This window comes from Microtus pennsylvanicus, chromosome 8 (assembly GCF_037038515.1).
Source record: "Microtus pennsylvanicus isolate mMicPen1 chromosome 8, mMicPen1.hap1, whole genome shotgun sequence".
Classification (NCBI taxonomy): Eukaryota; Metazoa; Chordata; class Mammalia; order Rodentia; family Cricetidae; genus Microtus; species Microtus pennsylvanicus.
Genome location: NC_134586.1, coordinates 75,932,615 through 75,955,910, shown reverse-complemented (window position 1 = coordinate 75,955,910; position 23,296 = coordinate 75,932,615). Strand labels below are relative to the sequence as shown.

The following is a 23,296-nucleotide window of genomic DNA, read 5'->3' as shown; positions in this document are numbered from 1 at the left end:
GGCGCGGCGGGACGACAGCTGAGGGGGTTTCCGGGAGTTCCGGGAGGGGCCTCGGGCGAGCGGGCGGGGCGGGGGTCGCGGGCTGCTGCCCAGAGTCACTCCGGCTGTGACAGGAACGGCGCTGCTGCAAAGGACTTCCGCTGCTGCACAGCCGCGCCTGACGCAGGGCACTGAGCCTCCCGGCTTACAAGGCGACTCCCGGTCTGCCCACCGGTTCGCCTCAGCGTCCTCCAGCCTTCCCCTCCCTCTCGCCCGCCCACTCACTCCCGCGGTCGCCTGTTGTGGACAAGTTTAGGGCTGGAAGCTACTCGCACTGTGCCCAGATATCAGACCCCTGGCCCGCTGGGCTCTGCAGATGGACCCGCCCCACGCTCCACTCTGGGGACGCTGACACCCTCATCTGGTCAGCTTGAAGCTCGTTTGCTCCGGTTTGCCCATTCCCGGCGCCGCTTCACCCCTCCTCACATCAGCCTTGGGCCTGTAGACTGAGTCACTTACCCCGCCTTGCCCCACCAGGACCACCTCCTGCCATGGCTCCCGCCTCGCTCACCACCTGCCCTGCGCCCTCACCAAGTCCTGGTTCCTACTTTCCTGATTTTCTGAGGTACATGTGACACCCAGGAAAAAAAGCACCTTTAGTTCACTTTTACCTCAGCATTGAACCACAGAACAAATATTCCATCTTGTGTCCTTAAATCTCTTCTGGATATCCTTCCACGCCTGTGACAAGGAATTATTCTATCCACAAAGAATAGTAAATGGGTTGTGAAACAGCCAAGCGTGTCAAGGTGGAAGAAGAAGTGCCTACAGGAAGATGGTAGGGTCTGGAACCAGATCCAAGGGCAAGTGCTATCAAAAACCACAGACCCACTGATCTAGAAAAGGTTTTTGTCTGGTTTGGAAAGCAGGGTCAGCAAATACTGTGCTGTGTCTTTAAGAAGAGGCTCACCCTATGGGAGGTGCACTTGTCACTCAGGCATCACTATCCAATCAGGAACTCCAGGTAACTTGCCAGTCAGAAGTGGAGGACCCTTCCTGGTTCCAGCTTGGCAGTGAAGTGGAAGTGGAGTCTGTGTTGTATGCTAAAACTCCTCCAGGAAACTGCGTGGAGCGCTTGCGAAAGCTAGGAAACCGCGGCATGGTGAGTGAGGGGCTGCTGTCCCTGGACTGGGAGTTACAGATGGTGAGGTGCGGGAATCAGTAAGGTGGTTCCTCTCCAGTTATGCATGGAAAACTGCAGCCAAATTCCCCATCCTTTCAAGTTGAATATGGTGCCTGCAACTCCCTGAATAGGGCAGGCCTCTGAATAACTTGGCACTGTGGGCTGAATCTGCTCAGAGCATTGGGAGCAGGGAGCTGTGTGGAGAAACCTCTTTCTAGTCAACATCATACTTTTAGTGCGTTCATGGAAAGCAGGTTGCCAAACTCATGGAGGTCTAGTTTCTCTAGTATCTTCTAGGTGTTCAGCACTGTGCATTTCACCTTCATGTGTGAGATCCATTTACTGTTAATATCGTGGAGGTTGTGAAATCAACCATATGTGGGGTAACCCTCCACTTCTGCGCCGTGATGTAGAAGAGAATTGGTAATATAAACGATTTACCAATACTTAGAAAATATTAAGTCTCAAAAAGTAGAATTTAAGGGAGGTAGGGCTGTCTCTGTATACTTGTCAGGCCTCGTGAAGCAGGGTCTTGAATATTTCCCAATGTATTTTCCTGATCCTAACTTGAGTTGGCCTGAGGCCTAGTGTAACTTTCTGAGTCTAGCTAGATTTTTGAAGACCTGTCTCTGACTACCGGACCTAGACCTGCCTCTGCCCAGCTACCACTAACATGGCAAAGTATTATTGGCCCTTGTTCCTTACTCCACCTTGCCCAATCCCAAGCTTCTCTGCCCTCATCACAACCTTATATAAGTCCCTGCTTGATACCAATAAAGGAGTTTCTGCTTCTACAGACACCCTACTCAGTGGGTGTGTTTTTCCCTGGTGCCCCGTGGGGAGGGTGGCTGAATTGTGACCCTCATCACCCCTTTCAGCCCCACAGAGAGTCTGGCAAGTCAGGCTCTGCCCCTGCTCTTTTTGCCTGAGAACCAGGCAGATTGGTGCCCCTTGTAAGGAGGCTCTATCCTGTCAGGAGCTGTTGCTGCCAGAGAACAGGGCATATGCTGACCAGGCCTGTTAGAGATTAGGATACTAAATGCACATTTGTTCAACAGGATTTTTCGGACATTTTGCTCCAAACCTTTACAAAGAAGTCTTCCCTGGTTTATAGCCTGGCACTAGGTCCATCTGCATACCACAAAAACAGTCCTTTAACAAGCTACTCAAGGGGAATAACAGGGTCACAACCAACTTTAAATCCTGGTGTGCCACTGAAGTTTCATTTTCTTTTAGAGAAAAGCATAGTTCTGCCTGATGGGTAATATGACACCAGGTGACAGCTGTTTGAAAAATAAAACACTGTTGTGTTAAGGACTGGCCTGATCCACTAAAGCTTTTGTTTAGGCTCTCCAGCAGGGAGAAGGGACCTTCTTGGGAGAGAGAATAACAGCCTGGGGCCTAGGCTGTGGAAGATTTCCTGGTGTCTAATGTATTAACATTTGAACATAGCAACTTTGGTAATCCCCTGGGGTCAGGGCCCTTGTGGAAGGGTTGCTATGGATTCTGAGAACTCCTTAGAGCTGTGGTTGTCAATCCCAAGGCCTTTTTAAATTTTTTTTAAAATTTATTTATTTATTAAAGATTTCTGTCTCTTCCCTGCCACCGCCTTCCATTTCCCTCCCCCTCCCCCAATCATGTCCCCCTCCCTCGTCAGCCCAAAGAGCAATCAGGGTTCCCTGCCCTGTGTGAAGTCCAAGGACCACCCACCTCCATCCAGGTCTAGAAAGATGAGCATCCAAACTGCCTAGGCTCCCACAAAGCCAGTACGTGCAATAGGATCAAAAACCCATTGCCATTGATCTTGAGTTCTCAGTAGTCCTCATTGTCCGCTATGTTCAGCAAGTCCAGTTTTATCCCAGGCTTTTTCAGACCCAGGCCAGCTGGCCCCCATTCATCGTCCAGAGGCATTACCATCCCTAGGCCTTTTTGGTTTTAGTAACGATCACCTAATACACCGTATTCCCTTTGTGTAGCATTGTTTTATTAGCCTCCCCTTGAATTTGTACTAAGTGTGAGGGTTTCTGCTGACTTCATTGAAGTCTTTCTTTCCTTCCACCCCCCCTCCCCCCGGAAGTTGGATACAAGATTTTATTCTTAAGAAACTTACTTGGCATGGAACTTAGCATGTGCAAGAAATCCCCACCCTAGCTTTTATCTTTTCTTTTTTCTTTTATTTTTTTGGTTTTTCGAGACAGGGCTTCTCTGTAGCTTCGGAAAATGTCCTGGAACTAGCTCTTGTAGACCATGTTGACTTCGAACTTGCAGAGATCTGCCTGTCTTGCCTCCAGAATTCTGGTATTAAAGCCTTTGCCACCACTGCTCAGCTGCTTTTCGCTTCTCTACCTTCTACTTGTCCTATCTTCCTCATCCTCTGGGACCTTCACCATGGACCCTGCCATGGTTTCATGCCACTGGTGTACTTAAGAAAGTGTTCTGGGTATATCTTTGCTGCTTAACCTCCCCTCTGCCTGGGTTTCTAGACCTACAAATTCCCTATCTCTTTTGAATTGTTTAAGCTTCACGCAGAGATGGATGTGTACCATCAATAAAGAGATTTTTTCTTTTTTTTTATATTTTCTTTTTTTTATTTTTTTGGTTTTTCGAGACAGGGTTTCTCTATGGCTTTGGAGCCTGTCCTGGAACTAGCTCTGTAAACCAGGCTGGTCTCGAACTCACAGAGATCCGCCTCCCGAGTTGCTGGGATTAAAGGCGTGCGCCACCACTGCCCGGCCAAGAGATTTTTTTCTTTGTTAATTATTTTTGTGTGAAGTTATTTCTCAAAGGGAAGGCATATTAATTGTAGAACTCTTGTTTTCCATCCTGTTGGAAAAACTGTGTTTGAGACAAGCTCTCTTAGGCTGACTTGGGTTGCCTTGATTCCAGTCTGTTGCACTCAAGAAATGGGCCATGTTTTCGTCTATATTTCACCTTCAATATTCTTAAATTGCATGACTGTACCATCTATCTCAGTTTTAAAATAATCTGTTTGAGTCATTTAGTCAACTGTGCAGTGTAGTCACATTAAAAAAATCCACATATGCAAGATTGCTTCTGTCTTCTGACCAAAATAGGAGGAAAAATTTATTCTGTAAAGTGCAGGGGAAACAGGGTAGGCAGCCAGCTCTTGGAGTCAGCATTATGATAAAGGACTTGATTGACGTCAGGGGAGTGATTTTGTAATTTCCCAGCATGTTTTAATTTATGTCATGTGAATGAACACAGATCAGTGTGGGTGTACAGTTTGGAAAGGTTATCTTGATCCAATGAATACAGAAGGTGTAATTAAGCAGATATCCTATGCAGATATTTTAGTTCTGCTTGACAAAGAAGCAGAATGTTCTGACCCTGCCTAAAAAAGCTGTTATTTTTCTTGTTTAAGATGTGCACCTTAGAGAAATGGTGCGAGAACTCTTTGATATGCTCTAATCCCTAGTCTGGACCACATGGCTATAAAGTCTGTTTCAACATTTCAAAATTAATTTTGAGATTATAACTCCATCATATCCATATTCTCTTCTTGCTTCCAAGCATACCATGACACTTCATTGGTTTCTAATTTATGACTTCTTTTTCTTTAACAACAGTTGACTCTGACCTATGTTTGTCAGCAGGATTTTCCAGGTATTTTCCCTGATTAATAAATCCATTTCTTCTATCATATGTTCAATTGATAGAAATTCTCTGTTCCATGTCTTATATTATTTTGGTCAAGCTTGCCTCTCCAGGTTCTTTATGATAACCTGGTATTTCATTTCCAGAATTCCTTCAGTTTCCATTTTTAAAATTGTTTCTGTTTCTAATTTTAGGTGTTGAACACGTTCATTCATTTCTATCAATTGCTTGGTTTTTTGTTTTTGTTTTTTTGCTTTCTTTAAGGAAATTAATAATTTTGGAAAATATTTCATTATTTTTACCTTGCTTTCTTTAAGGGATTCATTCACTTCCTTTTTTTTTTTTGAGAAAAGGAGAAAAAAAGAAAAAAACAAGTTTCCACCTCCACCTCCTCCCAGCCTCCCATTTCTCTCCCCCTCCTCCCACCCTTCTCCCCCTCCCCCCACTCCTTTCCCCCAAGCTCTCCAGTCCAAAGAGCAGTCAGGGTTTTCTGCCCTGTGGTAAGTCCTAGGTCCTCCCCCCTCCGTCCATATCTAGGAAGGTGAACATCCAAACTGGCTAGGCTCCCACAAAGCCAGCACATTAAGTAGGATCAAAACCCCGTGCCATTGTCCTTGGCGTCTCATCAGCCCTCATTGTTCGCCATGTTCAGAGAGTCCGGTTTTATCCCATGCTTTTTCAGTCACAGTCCAGCTGGCCTTGGTGAGCTCCCAGTAGATCAGCCCCACTGTCTCAGTGGGTGGGTGCACCCCTCGTGGTCCCGACTTCTTTGCTCATGTTCTCCCTCCTTCTGCTCCTCATTGGGACCTTGGGAGCTCAGTCCAGTGCTCCAGTGTGGGTCTCTGTCTCTATCTCCATCCATCACCAGATGAAGGTTCTATGATGATATGCAAGATATTCGTCAGTATTGCTATAGGCTAGGGTCATTTCAGGTTCCCTATCCTCAGCTACCCAAGGAACTAACTGGGGACCTCGGCTTGGGCACCTGGAAGCCCCTCTAGGGTCAGGTCTCTTGCCAACCCTAAAGTGGCTCCCTTAACTAAGAATTGTGGTTCCGTGCTCCCCTGTCCAACCTTCCTTTATCCCAATCCTCCTGTTTCCCCAAGGCCCCACCTCCTTCCCTTCTAACTTTTCTCTTCCCATCTCCCCTTACCCCCATCCCACCCCAGCCCCAAGATCCCAATGTTCTCCCCGGCAATTTTGTCTACTTCCCTTAGCCAAGAGGATAACTATATGTTTTTCCTTGGGTTCCCCTTCTTACTTAGCTTCTTTAGATTCACCTATTGTAGACTCCGTGACCCTTATTTATGGCTAGAAACCAATTATGAGTGAGTACACCCCATGTTCATCTTTTTGGGTCTGGGATACCTCACTCAGGATAGTGTTTTTTATTTCCATCCATTTGCATGCAAAATTCGAGAAGTCATTGTTTTTTACCGCAGCGTAGTACTCTAATGTGTATATATCCCATACTTTCTTCATCCATTCTTCCATTGAAGGGCATCTAGGTTGTTTCCAGGTTCTGGCTATTACAAATAATACTGCTATGAACATAGTTGAACAAATGCTTTTGTCATATGATAGGGCATCTCTTGGGTATATTCCCAAGAGTGGTATTGCTGGGTCCAGGGGTAGGTTGATCCCGAATTTCCTGAGAAACCGAAACACTGACTTCCATAGTGGTTGCACAAGATTGCATTCCCACCAGCAATGGATGAGGATACCCCTTTCTCCACAGCCTCTCCAGCAAAGGCTATCCTTGGTGTTTTTGACTTTAGCCATTCTGACAGGTGTAAGATGATATCTCAAAGTTGTTTTGATTTGCATTTCCCTGGTTGCTAAGGAAGTTGAGCACGACCTTAAGTGTCTTTTGGCCATTTGAACTTCTTCTGTTGAGAATTCTCTGTTCAGTTCAGTGCCCCATTTTTTAATTGGGTTAATTAGCATTTTAAAGTCTAGTTTCTTGAATTCTCTATATATTTTGGAGATCAGACCTTTGTCTGTTGCGGTGTTGGTGAAGATCTTCTCCCAGTCAGTAGGTTGCCTTTGTGTCTTCATTCACTTCCTTTTTAAGGACATATGTCTTCTTCATAAAACTAATCATAAACTGGTAGTGACATATTGATCTGGTTGATCCTGATTTTGTGTTCTTATGCTGGTGTCCAGGTATCTGAGTTTGAGGTGATTGTGGTTCTATGTGCTGATTTTTTAGTTTGTCTCTGTTAAATGGGTGTTTTGTTCCTTAGTTTCTCTTGCTTTCCGATTTCTCTGTTCTGTGTGGCCTATAGTTGATCATGGGTTCTCAACCAAAGTTGGTGATTGAAAATTTTGTAGTAGGTGTGACATTTGTTTCAGGTGGGAACAACTGTCAAAGTTTGAGGATATAAAAAAGGAAGAGGGGAAGGAGTTTGGGGATAGTATAGAAGAACACTGGGAGAGTGGGAGAGGCCAGTGGGTAGGTGACCTAAATGGACTTCTGGCAGATGGTGTGTTTTTTATATGAGTGAATGGTCTCCACCCAATTTGGAGGCTACGACACAGAGATGAGCCAGGAAGAAGGATTGGGGATAGTGTTGGGACGGGGCTGTCATGTCCTCTCATCCAGCAGGGAGTCAGGTTGGCCTACCTTTCTTGCTGATGTGGGCTTCACTTGAACACAGGAAAGTCTTTCAATTCGGGGGTGGAGACATGCTTTTGGGATAGCAACTGTAGGGTTGGTGGAGGATTTTGTGTCTGTGAGAACATAGGGAATGTAAAAGTTTCATGGGCTGGTGGACTGCCTCCCTGTTCTTGTGGCTTCTGTAGCATGCATATGAGCAGGGGATGTTTGCCTGAGTTGGGATCTGGAACAGAGTCATATTTCTCTCTTTCTGAATGGGAATATATACTGTGCCATTATATGTTGGAAATCACTAATTTGTTTCTTGATTTTTTACAAGGTGTGACAGTTTAAAAGATTGCAGAAGGGACATTGGACATTTGTACTGTTTAGGTTGTTATAGATTGTGAGAATCATTGAACTTAGACTAAATGCATTTTCATTTTTTTCTTTATTTTTTGTATTCTTATCTCATACAAAACATCCTGACTGCAGTGTCCCCTTCTTGCACTGCTTTCTGTTCCCCAACACCAGATCTACATTCGCCAAGATCCACTGCTACCATTTTCCTTCAGAAAAGAGCATGTCTTCCAGGGATATCAGCCAAACACATCATTCCGAGGTGCAGTAACACCGGGTACTAGCTCTTATATCAAGGCTGTAGAAGGCAATACAATAGGAGGAAAAATGTACCTAGAGGAGGCAATAGAGTCACAGACAATAGGACTCCTACTATTAGGACAACCACAAATCCATAAACTAGAAAACCATAGCAGCATGTGTGCAGAAGACCTGGCACGTTGACTTGAAGGCTCGATGATTGCCACTTACATTTCTCTGAGCCCTTACAAGTCTTGCTTAGTTGATTCTTTGGGCCATGTTTTTCGTCAACCCCTCTGGATCCTACAATCCTAACCCCTCTTTCTATAGAATTTCTATAGCTCAAGCTAATGTTTGGGTAGGGATCTCTGCAGGTTCTTTCATGAGCTGCCAAAAGAAGACTCTCTGATAAATATTGGGTTAAGTGCCAATCTATGATTATAGCTGAAAATAGGTTGAACCATTCATTGATTTTTTTTCTTATTTAGTTGTATTTGATTCTACCATAGTTTTCTGAGTCATTTAAATTCTGGTTCCTGGCCATTCAGGCAGCGTCAGACATTCACTTATTCTCAGAATTTGAGCTTCAAGTTAGACCAGTTATTAGCCACTATAGCAGTTCTGAGCCACCATTTCCCCTGCATATTTTACAGTCAGGAAATACGTGTATCAAATGTTTTATGGCTGGCTTGGTGTCCCAGACCTACTGTGAGCTTTATATAGTTACAGAAGATTTAGCCTCTGGAATCTTGATCACTACCAGCCCTAATGAGGGTTATAGGTTCTATAACGTTTTCACTGCACTAATTTTATATCCCCTCTTGAGAGCTCTCCTATTCCCATCATCTCTCTTTTTCATCTTTTCCTCCATACCTTCTTCACTCACCTGACTTTTACTGTTCCCATCCCCACTGGCTTCTAGTGCACCCACAAAATCTATTATAGATTATCTTCCCAGGGAGTTCCCTGCATTTCCCCTAGATCTGTTCTTGTTGCATAGCCTCTGTGTATCTATATCTTGTACTCGGATTAACTGTGATTACCATGATTGCACTTGTTTAACTGCTAATTTACATTTCTGAGTATATGTTTGTCTGTGTGCTTCTGGGTTTCCTCACTTATGTTAATAAAGAACACTCAAGGAATAAGACAATGACAAACCTTATAATCCAATTATAATTGTGTCCACCTCCAAACAGAATTCTCAGTAGACATTTCTAAAGTGGTTGAGAAACACAAGAAGAAATTTTCACCACCCTTAGCCATCAAGGAATTACATGTTAAAACTACTGTGAGATTTCATCTTAATCCTGTCAGAATGGTTAAGTACATAACAGCAATGAAAATTAATGCTGGAAAGGACATTGGAACAAGGGGATTTATTGCTTTTGCAAGTACACAGTTGCACAGCCTTGTGGAAAACAATATTCAGTCTTCACAAAACTGAGAATCAGTCTATTTCCAGACCCACTTATACTACTCTTGTATATAATACCAAAAGATCATTCCGGAAGGATTCCTTCTCAAGTATGTTCACAGTGACTTTTTTCATAATAGCCAGAAAATGTGTCTCTGAGAGATTGTGTTGATTGATAATTCATGCAGTCAGGTTTCTCCGTTGTGAGTGGCATTTTCCCTAAGAAAGTGGGCCTGAATTAGAAATGGAAGCTATCTCCACATGAGATGGTGACTAGGCAAGAGATAGAGCCAGGAAACAATCATTGCCCAGGAGTTTGCCTTTAATTGTTAGTGTCTTAAGTTCCCAAAATAATGGAGTGTGATCTGACACAATCAGTCAAATAAACCTATTCATTGCCTGAGCTGCTTCTGGTTATCAGATTTAATCACAGCAGCAAAAACACAAGTTATACCACAATTAAAGAAACAACAAAAGGGATTTGTTTTTCCTATGCAGAACCTGGAATGTTTCTTTTGTAAGAATGTAATTATATCATAACTTTAGGTGGCAAAAACCGTAGAAAGTTGTGCTTAGAACTTAATTGGCTGTTCTTATAGGACCAGGAAAATGGGAATGTTAAGAGTAATAGCAGAAAGAGGAGATGTTGTAATAGGAGTGGCGGGGCTGCGTCCCCGCCACCTGGCTAGCTTTATACCCGAAATAATTAAACGGAAACTGTATTCTTTTAAACACTGCTTGGCCCATTAGTTCCAGCCTCTTATTGGCTAGCTCTTACATATTGATCTAACCCATTTCTAATATTCTGTATAGCCCACAAGGTGGATTACCAGGGAAGATCTTAACCTGCGGCTGTGTCGGGTAGGAGAATCATGGCAACTGCCTGACTCAGCTTCTTTCTCCCAGCATTCTGTTCTGTTTACTCCGCCTACCTAATTTTCTGTCCTATCAAATGGGCCAAGGCAGTTTCGTTATTAAATGAAAGTAACTCCTCCATCATTTCCCCTTTTTCTGTTTAAACAAAAAAGAAAGGCTTTAACTTTAACATAGTAAAATTACATATAACAAAACAGTTATTAAGCAAGAATTACAGTTATAATATTTATATCTATTTTATCTTGTATCATAACTAAGGAAAACTATAACTATCTATTTTTCAACTCCATCAGACTCCAGAAGGATATAATACTACCTAAGTAAACAAGAAATAAGAAAACTCTAGAAATGACAGAGACATCTCGCTGCCTGGACAGTCACCCAAAGTTTCTCTGTACCGTTGGGGCATCCATCTTTGGCCTACAGGCCCATAGTATCCAGCAGACATTTCCATGAAGCTTGAAATTACAAAGACAGTTTAGTCACTATCTGCTGTGTCCTGTAGAATGTCTCGCAGACTCTTTCATGAGTCAGGAACCACGAAAGACCATCTCACCTTTAGGCAAGTTTAGCAGTCCTCTTTCTGCAGCTTCTTTGTGTCCAGTTTATGCATCAGTCCAGGCAAGAGCAGTTTCTTGCCCAAATGGCTAACCAACTCCATAAGGAGCCTCTTCGATGCCCATCTCCTTGAAGTAGACTGGTGCTGCCAGGAGCAGAGTGTCTCATTGTCATGAAAAGCCCTGTTATTAAAATATTTTAAATGCCATATTTTGCAGTCTTTGAAAGATATGAAGAATGCCTATCTAACTGAAATATATCTCTATATATCTAGAAAATCTAACTAACATGACTACAAGCTTGACTATTATCCATTAACAACCTATATTTCCTAATTATACAATACATTTTTAAATGAAGTACACAATCACAATACCTTAATCAAGATCAGAAATACATATAACAAAATTGACCTTAAAATCTATATCAATGCAAATTATTCATACCTATATCATTTCCCCCTTTAAATGTAAAAGAACATATATAAACAATATTTGGGAACGTAGGCATTGTATATATCATGACTTTAGGTGGCAAAAACCGTAGAAAGTTGTACTTAGAACTTAATTGGCTGTTCTTATAGGACCAGGAAAATGGGAATGTTAAGAGTAAGAGCAGAAAGAGGAGATTGATATTATAGGATTTCAATCTAAATAGGCACCATAGAAAATTATACTTGAGGTCATTTATATGATATATTGAGCCCACAGTCTTTCATATTCTGCCTATGCCCTGGAAATTTAGTACAGCAGAATTAAAAATAATAGGCTAATTCCTTAAATGGAATACTGAATCTGTTGAATGGCTATTATTGATGCCTCATTCAGGTCATCAGTAAAAAGAAAGGGACAACTTGGGCAAAAATAAATGAAAATGAAAAGATAGTTTCATATCACAATAAATTGCTGAAACAGGTGGTTATTTTTAAGGAGTTTATCACCACTATAGAAAAGGCTCTTGCTATGGAATGGAAACTTTGCTAGGTGCCTTAAGGGTAAGACTCCATCTATCTAAACCTTCAGTGTATGAAAGGAGTAAGCAGAGTGTTTCCTAGTCCCAAGAAGCAGCTTCATGCAAACCTGCTGCACTTGTGATTCAAGTGTGTTAGTATTTACGCCAATTACAAAGTCAAACTTAAGAATTTCTGTGAGTTTGAGGCCAGCCTGGTCTACAAGAGCTTGTTTCCAGGAAAGGCTCCAAAGTTACCAATAAACCTTGCCTCGAAAATCAAAACAAAACAACAAAATAGAGTTGAACTTTTCAGTATCTCCCATCATGTGTTTTTCCTGCAAACAAGAAAGAATAAAAATGTAATGAGTTCTTAGTCTGTAATTACAGTTCAGCATTGTTGCAGGCATCTTTGTTTGGAATAATCAGAAACCCAGTGAAGAGACTGAGAGTTCATTCCATGAAACTGTGAGGATGAAGCCTGGTTGTTGTAATTTTTTCTCTCTCTTCCTTTATGTTCGTGGAAGCATGCCAAGGGAGCTTCCAAATAAACAAGAAGTTTTATCCCTTCTTATAAGTTCCCAGCCTGTGGCTTGCTTCTAGGCAGTTTTTCTTAAATTATCCTATTGACATTTTGTTTTGGGGCCTTTATTTTTCTCGACTCTTAATACCTTTCTTTACTTCTTGCTTTATGGCTTGTTGTTTACTTAGGTAGCTGTCCCCTGGTGTCCTCTTCTTTTTTTGCTCCTTGTTCTTTTTTTCCTCCCATATTTCTCCTTTCATTTGTTTTCTTTGCTTTCCAGACCTCTTATCCTTCCTGCCAACCTATTTGCTGTTCTGTTTTTTATTAGGCCAATCAGGTATTTTAGACTGGCAAAATATCGCAGCTTTACAGAGTTAAACAAATGCAACCTAAAAGTATGCAGCACATCTTTTCACCATTGTAACGCATGTTCCACATCCAAAAATATAAAACATGTCTTAAAATAATATTTCACAACCTTTCTCCCCCTTTTGTCTAAATAAAAATGAAATATTTTAACTTTAACTTACTAAAACTATGTACAACAAAAGCAGTTACCAAGTAAGAATTACATTTACAATATTCAGTCCATTTGTATTTATCAATTTCAGAGAAAACACTCCATGATCCATCCCATTTTAGTGACTTCAAAGTTTGATACTTAGCTTACTTGCTATCATAGCTACAGTAAAGTGAAACTCTAATTATTTAGTCTTTACTCCATCCTAGACCCGAGATGGAATTAATATTCCCTAACAGAGATACTGAGCTATCTGAACATTCAACCAATGTTCCTTTGCAACATTAAACCATCCATTTTCAAAATACAGGAAGACTTTTCTCTGAAGTGGGGAATGTGAAGCACTATCCTTGTAGTGGCCAAGCTCATCAATTACCTTCCTCTGAGTCCTGCAGAATGTCTGGCCGTCTCTTCTGTGAAGCAGAAATCCCAAAGCATCGTTCTGCCTTATTTTGAAAATGTTCAGCAATCACTTTCCTGTTGGACCTGCCTGTAAAATCTGCACAGCATACCGTTGAGCAGCCCAAAGTAGTAGTGGGTTTTTTTTCAACCAGTGATTAGGCTTGCCAGAATGAAAGCAACTCCAGTGGAGATTCTTCAAAACCCATCATCTTTTAAGCAAGTAAGTAACATATTCTGTACATCTTTTAAGTGTTCGGAAACCATTTGTCTATCTAAATATATCTTGGTAGGACTCTGAAAAAATTCCTAACATTAATATATTTGATTGTTATAAGTGTTTAACTACTAACCTTAGTTTCCTGATTATTCTAAATAGTTTTTAATAATAGCTTTCAAAAACTAGAACTTTATCGTATACTTTTAAATGTGTTTCACAGATATCATACCTTAAATAAGAATAAAAATATATATGCACAGTAACAAAAATAACTTAAATACTTATCAAAATACTGGGTTCCCCTAAATGATAACATGCATGTATAGCCCACCAAATAACCAAAAGCCTACCTATTTTATCTGTTCGAAATGTGGGTGTCATGTTCTCTAGATTACTTCTTGCTAAATATGGGTGAAGACATCTTTATGGTTCTCTGAGAAAATTAGAGATAATGCCCAAGTACTTGGAAAAGCATCTATAATCTTTATTCATAGTCATCACTTCTCAAGATTTAGGAGGTCTACCCTGATTAAACCTGATCAATGTCATTCCTTAAAAAATTGACAGAATTTAGTCTGCTGTGGAAACAAAGGCAAAACCTTTTCTCAAAAATATTTTTTATTTCCATTTAACAGATTTGACTCATATTTTAAAATTAAGATAACTTGACAACAAAAGATCAAATAATCTAAAAATCGGGTACAGTCCTAAACAGAAAACTCTGAGCAGATGAATCTCAAAGGGCTGAGGGACACATAAGAAAATGCTCAGCATGCTTAGCTATCAGAGAAATGCAAATTAAAACAGCTCTGAGATTCGATCTTATACCTGCCAGAATGGCCAAAAAAAAAAAAAAAAACACTGTTGAAAGCTTATGCTGAAAAGAATATGGGATAAGGACAACACTTCTCCATTGGTGGTCTTGTAAACTTGTACAATTGCTTTGGAAATCAGTATAATGATTTCTCAGATAATTAGGAAACAATTTAAGTAATAAAATTTGGTTAATTTAAGTGATAATGGTGAGCTAAAAATACACTTAAGATATTGGTCAAACAGTATTGCAAATAATATGGTTTCTGACTGTTTATTTTTGTTCTGAGGAGCTGGAAACCAACTAAATGCTTCCACCATCAAACCTAGAGACCCCTCAACTGAAGAATAGATAAGGAAAATGTGGTAGATTTATACAATAAAGTACTACACAAAGGTAAATTGTAATGGCATCTTCTAATTTGCAGGTAAATGGATGGATTTAGAAAAAACATTGAGTGAGGTAACCCAGACCAAGAAAGACAAATATAATATGGACTCACTCAAAAGTGGCTCTTAGTCATAAAGCAAAGAAAATCCAGCCTAGAATCTACAACCCCGGATAAACTAGACAACAGAAGTCCCTAAGAAAGACATACATGAATCTACATTGGATGGTGGAAAAGACAAATTTTCTGAGTAAATCAGGAGTGTGAGTGTCACAGGAGAGAGTAGAAGGAGAGAGGAGTAGAAAGAAGGGGAGTGAAGAAAAATGTAAAGCTCAATAAAAGCAATAGTAACAAAAAGATAACCCAAAATACCTAAATTGTTTCAATTTTGTAGTGCTGTTTATAATCCCATGCTATCTGGTGCCCATAGCCATCAAAAAGGTCAGAATCAACACAATACAGTACAGGATCTTGACTCCTTGTGTATTTCTTATCTGTACATGACTTTTTACGTTTCTATTAGTGTTATTATCTTTTAAAGACTTTACTACTTTTAAAGATATTTCTATAAATGCCTATACCTATTGTCTTTGCTTTCTAAAGCCTTTGCAAATTGTAAAATACACTGGAAACATTTTACAGGTTTTTTTTTCAATCTGAACCTGTTTAACTGAATATCATTTAGCCTTTTTGACAACATAAGTCTTTAAACTACTGTGCAGCATTGACCTCCATTGGTAACGCTGGCTGCAGGCTCCTCCTGATTCTCTATTTATGAAAACCAACCATTAAGCTTGAAGCCATATAGAAATTGTGTTTCAAGAACTACATTCTACCTTCATATTGCTGGGAATCTGATTCTTGTGATGCTTGCAGACTTTTTTTATGGTTAGAATTTTCATATACCTACTGATCAAGGGTTTCTACTATAAGGCAGAAACTCTTAAGCCATGAATTTTGAGCCCCGCATTGGGCACTAAAATGTACGCAGTTGATTTAGCTCTTTGGGAAACCCTGACACCCACTTCCAAATAAATCACAGAGCTTTATTATTACTTATTACTCTCTGGCCTTAACTTGGTTTGTTTCTAGACATTTTTTTAACATAAATTATTCCATCAATCTTTTCCCTCTAGCTTTTTATGTTTTTCTATTCTATATACCTTTCTTGACCTCTTACTCTTTAGCTTGTTGTGTAGCTGGGTGGCTGGCCACTAGTGCCCTATCTTTTTCTTGTTCCTCCTTCCTACTTCCTCCCAGATTTCTCCTCATTTTTATTCTCTCTGCCTTCCAGACCCTCATATCTTTTCCTAATAAGCTATTAGCTGTTCATCTCTTTGTTAGCAAAATCAGGTGCTTAAGACAATCAAAGCATCAGAGCTTCACAGAGTTAAAAATTTCAGCATAAAAGAATACAACAGATCTTTGCATCATTGAAAGAATTTTTCCAGAACTTAGGTAAATAAAACTTACCTTAAAATAATATTTTGCAATAGCCTGGATTGCATTTTGAGACCTCAAGATATTGAGATACTTAAGCAATGAGGCATCTTCCATGGAGAGCAAGCTATCTATAGGGATTGAGAGTAATCAAAGAGAGTGATTTATGAAAAGTTACAGGCATAAGATTATCTCAGTCCTTTGAAACAGAAGTTGCATGCATCTGAGATAGAGCATCAGGATTTGATGTTTGTGCTGCTGTGCTTCAGTTTTGCCTTGGTCCAATCTTCCATCGGTGTGTCTCCATTTTTCTCTTTTGGAATGTGGTAATGGTATTTGATGTCATTATATGTTTCAAAGATGTAACACATTTTCTGATTTTACAAGATGCCAGTCTCAAGAGATTGTCTTCAGTGTCACAGAAGACTTTGGACATTTAAACATTGTATGCCCCATTTGCAGAGTATGGGGATCTTTGAGGTGACTACAGTATATTCTTCATGGATGACCATGGTCATATAGTAATTGATTAAATTAAACACCTCCCCAAATAGGAAGATGCATGTGAATATGTACCATTTGTTGGTGACTTTCTGCTGATTGTTTTTGAAATCATTAGTAGAAGGAGACTTTCTGGATGGAATTCCTCATTGGAGATGTGATCTGAGTCTCTCAGCCTATTTCTTGTTCTTTGTGTACTGTTTTATATTTGATACTAATCAGTAAGCTTCCTTCTTGTGCAGTCATGCCTTCACTACTATTACAGTACATAATGTGTTACATAAGACTCAGTATAAATTATTGTTATTCTGTTATAAGGTAGTTTAGTAGCCTGCTGTTTGAATCTTCTTGTTTGTAGGTTTTTGTCCATGTAGCCCTAACTTTTTTAAAAGTAGTTCTGTACACCAGGCTGGCCTCAATCTCAGAGTTCCTCTGATTCTGGATCCCAAATGTTGTGATTAAATGTGGGCCAACATTCCATACTTTGTTTTTATACTATTGATTGATCGTTTTATCTCTGTCAAACATATGACGTTGTATTGAGACTCCCCCATATCTTGAATATAGAAAGTTTTAAGAGCGTATCATTTTGTTTTCCTGAATGGCATGTATTTATGATATTAATAATGCATGAACTGTCTGAGACACTGGATTCCTGTAATGTTTGTTTTGAAATTTTTTATTGTATATGAGAATTTTCCTGTATGCATATATATGAACCATAGAGGTACCTGGTTCTCACAGTGATCAAAACATGATCCCAGAAACTCAGAGCTTGAACTAATAAATAATTGTGGTTCCCTTTTCAGTACGGATAATCGAAGACACCTATATGCAAGCAAGTGATTTCCCCTTATTTTGAGCCCTCTTTCTTGCCCTGTGTTGCTTACTTGTTATCAACATTTATATTGCTAATGTTTTCATGTCTTAATTTGTAACTTTTTAAATATACAGTTCCTTTAGTAAAGTTTTATTGATTTTACAGTTTAAATTAGCACACTTCAGGTTTTGGGAAGAGGAATACAGAGCTGGAGTTAATGCATAACTCTTTGGAATTTCACCAAACACCTATGTATTTTTTCTATGATTTTTTGTTTGTTTGTTTTTGGCTGATTTTTGCATAGATAATAGGTTCTTAATATGTAATCCTGAAGTCCTGGACATGATTGAATAAACTTTTACAGCATTTAAATGAGAGGCCTCTGCCTTCTGAGTGCTGGAATTAAAGGCAAGCTTGCCCATCTTGTTCTTTGTTTTTGTATGCAGTAATTAATTGTTCATTCAGTTTTTCCTATGTGTCCTCTGTACTTCTGATCTGTTTACTTGTCTCTATGTTTGTTTATAGAAATTTCTCTTGTAGGTGATATTCCATTCAAAGGGTATAGAAATGATAGAGGTGAACATCATCCTATTTAGTTTCCTTCAAAAGTTACTTGGTGACTGAATTAAAATGTCTATGGTATGAAATAATTGGGGGTAAGCCACAGAATTATGTGAGTATACTGTCAAAGAATTATACATTTACAATGTTGTCATCATCATGCTTTCTATTGTACATGTATATTGGAAAATTTAGGATGCAGTGACCTATGATGATGTGCATATTGATTTTACTTGGGAAGAGTGGACTTTGCTGAATCCTTCCCAGAAGAATCTCTACAAAGATGTTATGCTGGAGACCTACAGGAACCTCACTATTATAGGTAAGACTGAATTTCCTCTTATGTTTCAAAATAAGGGAACAACAGTTTATTGGTTATTGATGTTCTTCTCTAATTTTATTAAGAAAGGAGAACAATTGGTTGAATAAATCAGGCATGGTTCTAAGGTTCAGGGAAGAGAGTAACTAAAATTTTACATCATTTTCAATATTACATTTATTTTCTGATATTATATTTTAGGATACACTTGGGAAGACCATAATATTGAAAATCATTCTCAATGGTCTAGAAGATATGAAAGGTAACTTTCATGGGCAAGCTGATACAAATGTTCCTCTGAAGAAATTGTAGTGTGTATTGGAAGTTTTAAACAAAAACAATGTAATAAATAATGACACTTTATGTGCATCAATGATTATTACATTGTCACAAAACCATGTACCTCAATGTCAGCTGTATGAATTGCATTTGAACACCATGCTTTTAAGAAAGAAGCTAAGTGTCCTAAGAGATATCACCATTTGAGTTATAGCATTATGAGAGCTATGCTATAGAACTGTCAATCAATTTTTTCATACCACTCACATTACAAAAATTATAAACATTGAAGTGGTGATAAGTATGTCTCCAAGAGTTTCTAATATGCAAATAGTACATATTGAAGCTTATGTGTCTCATATGCTTGATGTGATTGTACTAAGTTTATTGAGGGTTCAATTAGAGTAAAGAGTAAAGGGGAACTTGTGGCCAAACCTTAATCGCTATACTAAAAGTCAATGATTACAGAGGGTCAAACTCTGTTAATTCAATTGGAATCTTTTTATTTAATTTTCCTTTACTAGGTATATCATATGTCACTCTGGATACAAGGCTTATGAGCATAGAGATATGGAAAGACATAACATACTTCTCTCTCAGAGTAATTAGAAGATATGTAGCAGTCCCCAGGTTAAGCATGCTTGTTGAAAATCATTCAAGTATTTAAGTAATTTGTTTTCTTGTTTCAATATTAATACATCAAAAAATGCACATTGCAGAAAATCCCCAAAAATACTAGAAATAAGTAATACTCCTGTTTGTCCTAGCTCACTTAGCAAATGTAGTAACTTTCACAGTATAGGAAAATATATGAATACAATAAGGATATTAAAGATCTGAGCTTTTCAAATTCTCTTCAAATATGTAAAAATTTTTGTATAGAAAAATGATTCTGTAAATGTGACTGCTGTAATAAAGGATCTTACCATCAAAGGTACCTTCGATGTTTCCAAACATCCTTAGTAAATCGATACAGTATGAGTATAAACACAGTGATAAAACCCTAAGATCTAATTCCTTTTAAAAATTGGAACAAATTTAAAAATTATTTGTTACAGTTATAAAGATTTAACAGTGTATTGGATGTGGTAACACTTTTAAATATGCCATTATCCTTGCAGGCATGAAGGAAGTCAAACTGGAGGGAAAACTGCCATATACCTTCAAAGTATTAAAGCCATTGCATGTGACAGTGATCTTCAAAGGCATAAAAGAACTAATCCTAGTGAGAAAACATATGAGTGTAAGCAATATGTGAAGCCCAAAAGACATCCAAATCATAAAAGAACATATACTGGAGAGAAACCCTTTGAATGTAGTCACTGTGATAAAGCCTTTGCATATCATAGTCATCTTCAAAGACATAAAAGAATACATACTGGAGAGAAACCCTTTGAATGTACTCAGTGTGGTAAAGCCTTTGCATGTCACAGTCATCTTCAAATGCATAAAAGAACACATACCGGAGAGAAACCTTATGAATGTACTCAGTGTGGTAAAGCCTTTGCATATCGCAGTGGTTTTCAGAGACATAAAAGAATACATACTGGAGAGAAACCCTATGAATGTAATCAGTGTGATAAAGCCTTTGTATGTCACAGCGGTCTTCAAATGCATAAAAGAACACATACTGGAGAGAAACCTTATGAATGTACTCAGTGTGGTAAAGCCTTTGCATATCACAGTGATCTTCAAAGGCATAAAAGAATACATTCTGGTGAGAAACCCTTTGAATGTAATCACTGTAGTAAAGTCTTTGCACGTCACAGTTATCTTGAAATACATGAAAGAACACATACTGGAGAGAAACCCTATGAATGTAATCAGTGTGGGAAAGCCTTTGGAAGTCAAAGTTGTCTTTACATTCATAAAAGAACACATACTGGAGAGAAACCATATAAATGTAATCAGTGTGATAAAGCCTTTACATATCCCAGTCTTCTTCAAAGGCATAAAAGAACACATTCTCGAAAGAAACCATATGAATGTAATCAGTGTGGTAAAGTTTTTTCATGTATCAGTACACTTCAAACCCATGTAAGAACACATACTGGAGAGAAACCCTATGAATGTAATCAGTGTGGTAAAGCCTTTTCAAGTCAGGGTTATTTTCACATTCATAAAAGAGCACATACTGGAGAAAAACCCTATGAATGTACTCAGTGTGGTAAATCCTTTGTATGTCACAAAAATCTCCAAATACACGAAAGAACCCACACTGGAGAGAAACCCTATGTATGTAATCAGTGTGGTAAAGCTTTTGCATGTAATAGTCATCTTCGATTGCATAAACAAACACATACAGGAGAGAAACCCTATGAATGTGATCAATGTGGTAAAGCCTTTGCATGTCATGGTGATCTTCAAAGGCATAAAAGAACACATAAAGGAGAGAAACCCTTTGAATGTAATCAGTGTGGTAAAGCCTTTACACGCCACAGTCATCTTCAAATACATAAAAGGACACATACAGGAGAGAAACCCTATGAATGTAATCAGTGTGGTAAAGCATTTGCACATCGCAGTGCTATTAAGAGGCATAAAAGAACACATACTGGAGAAAAACCCTTTGAATGTAATCAGTGTGGTAAAGCCTTTGTACGTCACATCCATCTTCAAAAACATAAAAGAATGCATAATGAAGAGAAAACCTATGAATGCAATCAATGTCCTAAAGCCTTTGGATATCACAGTGGTCTTCAGCAGCGTAAAGGAACACATACTGGAGAGAAACCCTATGAATGTAATCAGTGTGGTAAATCCTTTACATGCCAAAGTAATCTTGAAATGCATAAAAGAATACATACTGGAGAGAAACCCTATAAATGTGATCAGTGTGATAAAGCCTTTGGATATCGCAATGTTCTTCAAAGGCATAAAATAACACATACTGAAGCGAAACCCTATGAATGTAATCAGATCGGAAAGCCTTTGGATGTCATGGTCACCTCCTGATGCATAAAAGAGCATATACTTGAGAGAAACCCTATGAACGTACTCAGTGTGATAAAGTCTTTTAATGTCACAGCCATCTCCTTATACATATGAGAACCCAGACTGGAGAGAAAATCTGACTAATCAGTGTGGTAAAGCTTTGCATGTAGTGGTTATTTTCAAATGTATGTAATCAATAATATAACGCCTTTGTATGTCACAGTCATCTTGAAATGCATAAAAGAACATGTACCTTAAAAAATCCATGAATGTAATCAGTGTGGTAAATTCTTTGCATATCTCAATGATCTTTGAAGGCTTAAAAGAACATATGCTGGAGATAAATTCTATGAATGTATTTAGTGTGTTACAGTATTTAATGTCACAATAGTTTCTGAATACATTAAACAATCTGTATTGGTGAGAAAACCTATGAATGTACTCATTGTGATCAAATTTTTGCATGTCAACAAATCTAAAAATAAACAAACGAACACATACTGCAGAACAGATACTCTGAGGATTATTATGAATTCACATACTGAGAACTTATTAATATTGTATTCATACTCTGTCTTGATGTAATTTATTATCAGGTCACTATACAAACTAGAGAACACATACTCTGGATTACTCTCTATTCATTTCACTCAGTGAGAATTTAATAGTCTAGTCATACTCTGTTCTGAGACATAATTCTATATCAAATCGCAGCAGAGACATGAATGCTCCCTCTCAACTGCTTGTGAAGGGCCAAAATTAGAGCCTGTTTTTTATCCTGACAGGTATTCAGGATATCTAAGTGTTCTTTTCCTCCTGTTTTGTAATATGAGGTTTCCTACAAAGTGGTTGCCTTTGGAATTCTTGGTCTAGAGTGGCTTTAGTTCCTAAACAACATAATGCTAATGACTTGATGCCTCAAAGTGTTAAAATAATTGACTGTTCAAGTTATCTTTTGAATCATGTTAAAGAAGTCTTTCTTTACATTCTCGCTTTTGTTTTGGGGTATAGTACTATATGGAAAATTAAGCATGAATAATTTCAATAGTCAGAGGAATGCTCTCCCAATATTTTTATGGTTGCTGTTTTATTATTTTGTCTTCATATTCTTTACTAATATTTCTACATCCCCATGCCCATACCCTGGTAAGAGGTGTTTTTTGTTGAGGCCAGTTCCAGATATATGGTGCCCAACATGGGGCGGTCACCAGCATATGGTGCCAGAATGTGGGGCTAACTAGTGAACCCCAAAATGAACAGAACTGTAGCCAGGTGTACAAGGGAGTATGTGAGGGAATCCATAAGAATACTTTGTACTAGATCCACTGCCACTGCTCTTTGAAGGGACTTTATCTACCAAGTTGTGCATGGGAGGTTTCTCTTGCTTCTGCTGATACCAAGCTAATAAACAATCACTTTCCTCACTCATCTGTCAAGTTTTGGTAATGTTTTCTTCCAAAAATGCAAAGAGGAAAGATGGAGTCTGAGTTGTCTTTACATCACATGTGACAGACACCTGGCATTAAAAATAGAAAGCAAATACCTACAAATGATTAACATCCCTATACTACTCATTATTTTACAAGCTCAACAGCACTAACCAGAGCTAAGCAACTACTCACAGATAGTATAATAGCTTTAACTATTTTCTTCTATCAGTTATTATTTTAATTGTTACACCCACATATAGTTGATCTATTTTGAGTTAATTTTTATATCAAATGGGATATCAAAATTAATTGCCTTATTGTTGGCTAGATATCTAGTTTTGATAGCAACATTTATAGATGAGTCTACATTTTC

The 23,296-nt window shown here is 38.7% G+C and overlaps 1 protein-coding gene across 3 annotated transcripts; it reads left to right on the top strand.

Moving 5' to 3' along the window:
• The first annotated feature begins 203 nt into the window (after positions 1 to 203).
• LOC142856432 (uncharacterized) lies at positions 204 to 23,295 on the top strand. 3 transcript variants are annotated; one of them, XM_075983888.1, is made up of 5 exons: positions 1,014 to 1,141; positions 13,214 to 13,440; positions 18,157 to 18,283; positions 18,482 to 18,542; positions 19,681 to 23,155. In XM_075983888.1, exons 2-5 carry the CDS (start codon positions 13,390 to 13,392, stop codon positions 21,512 to 21,514), a joined length of 2,073 nt encoding a protein of 690 aa, XP_075840003.1. In that variant the 5' UTR covers positions 1,014 to 1,141; positions 13,214 to 13,389; the 3' UTR covers positions 21,515 to 23,155. The 3 variants fall into 3 exon arrangements, with proteins under 3 accessions (XP_075840002.1, XP_075840003.1, XP_075840004.1); XM_075983889.1 differs by having other exon boundaries at positions 1,018 to 1,141; positions 13,129 to 13,440; XM_075983887.1 differs by lacking the exon at positions 13,214 to 13,440 and having other exon boundaries at positions 204 to 1,141; positions 19,681 to 23,295.
• The last annotated feature ends 1 nt before the right edge of the window (position 23,296 follows it).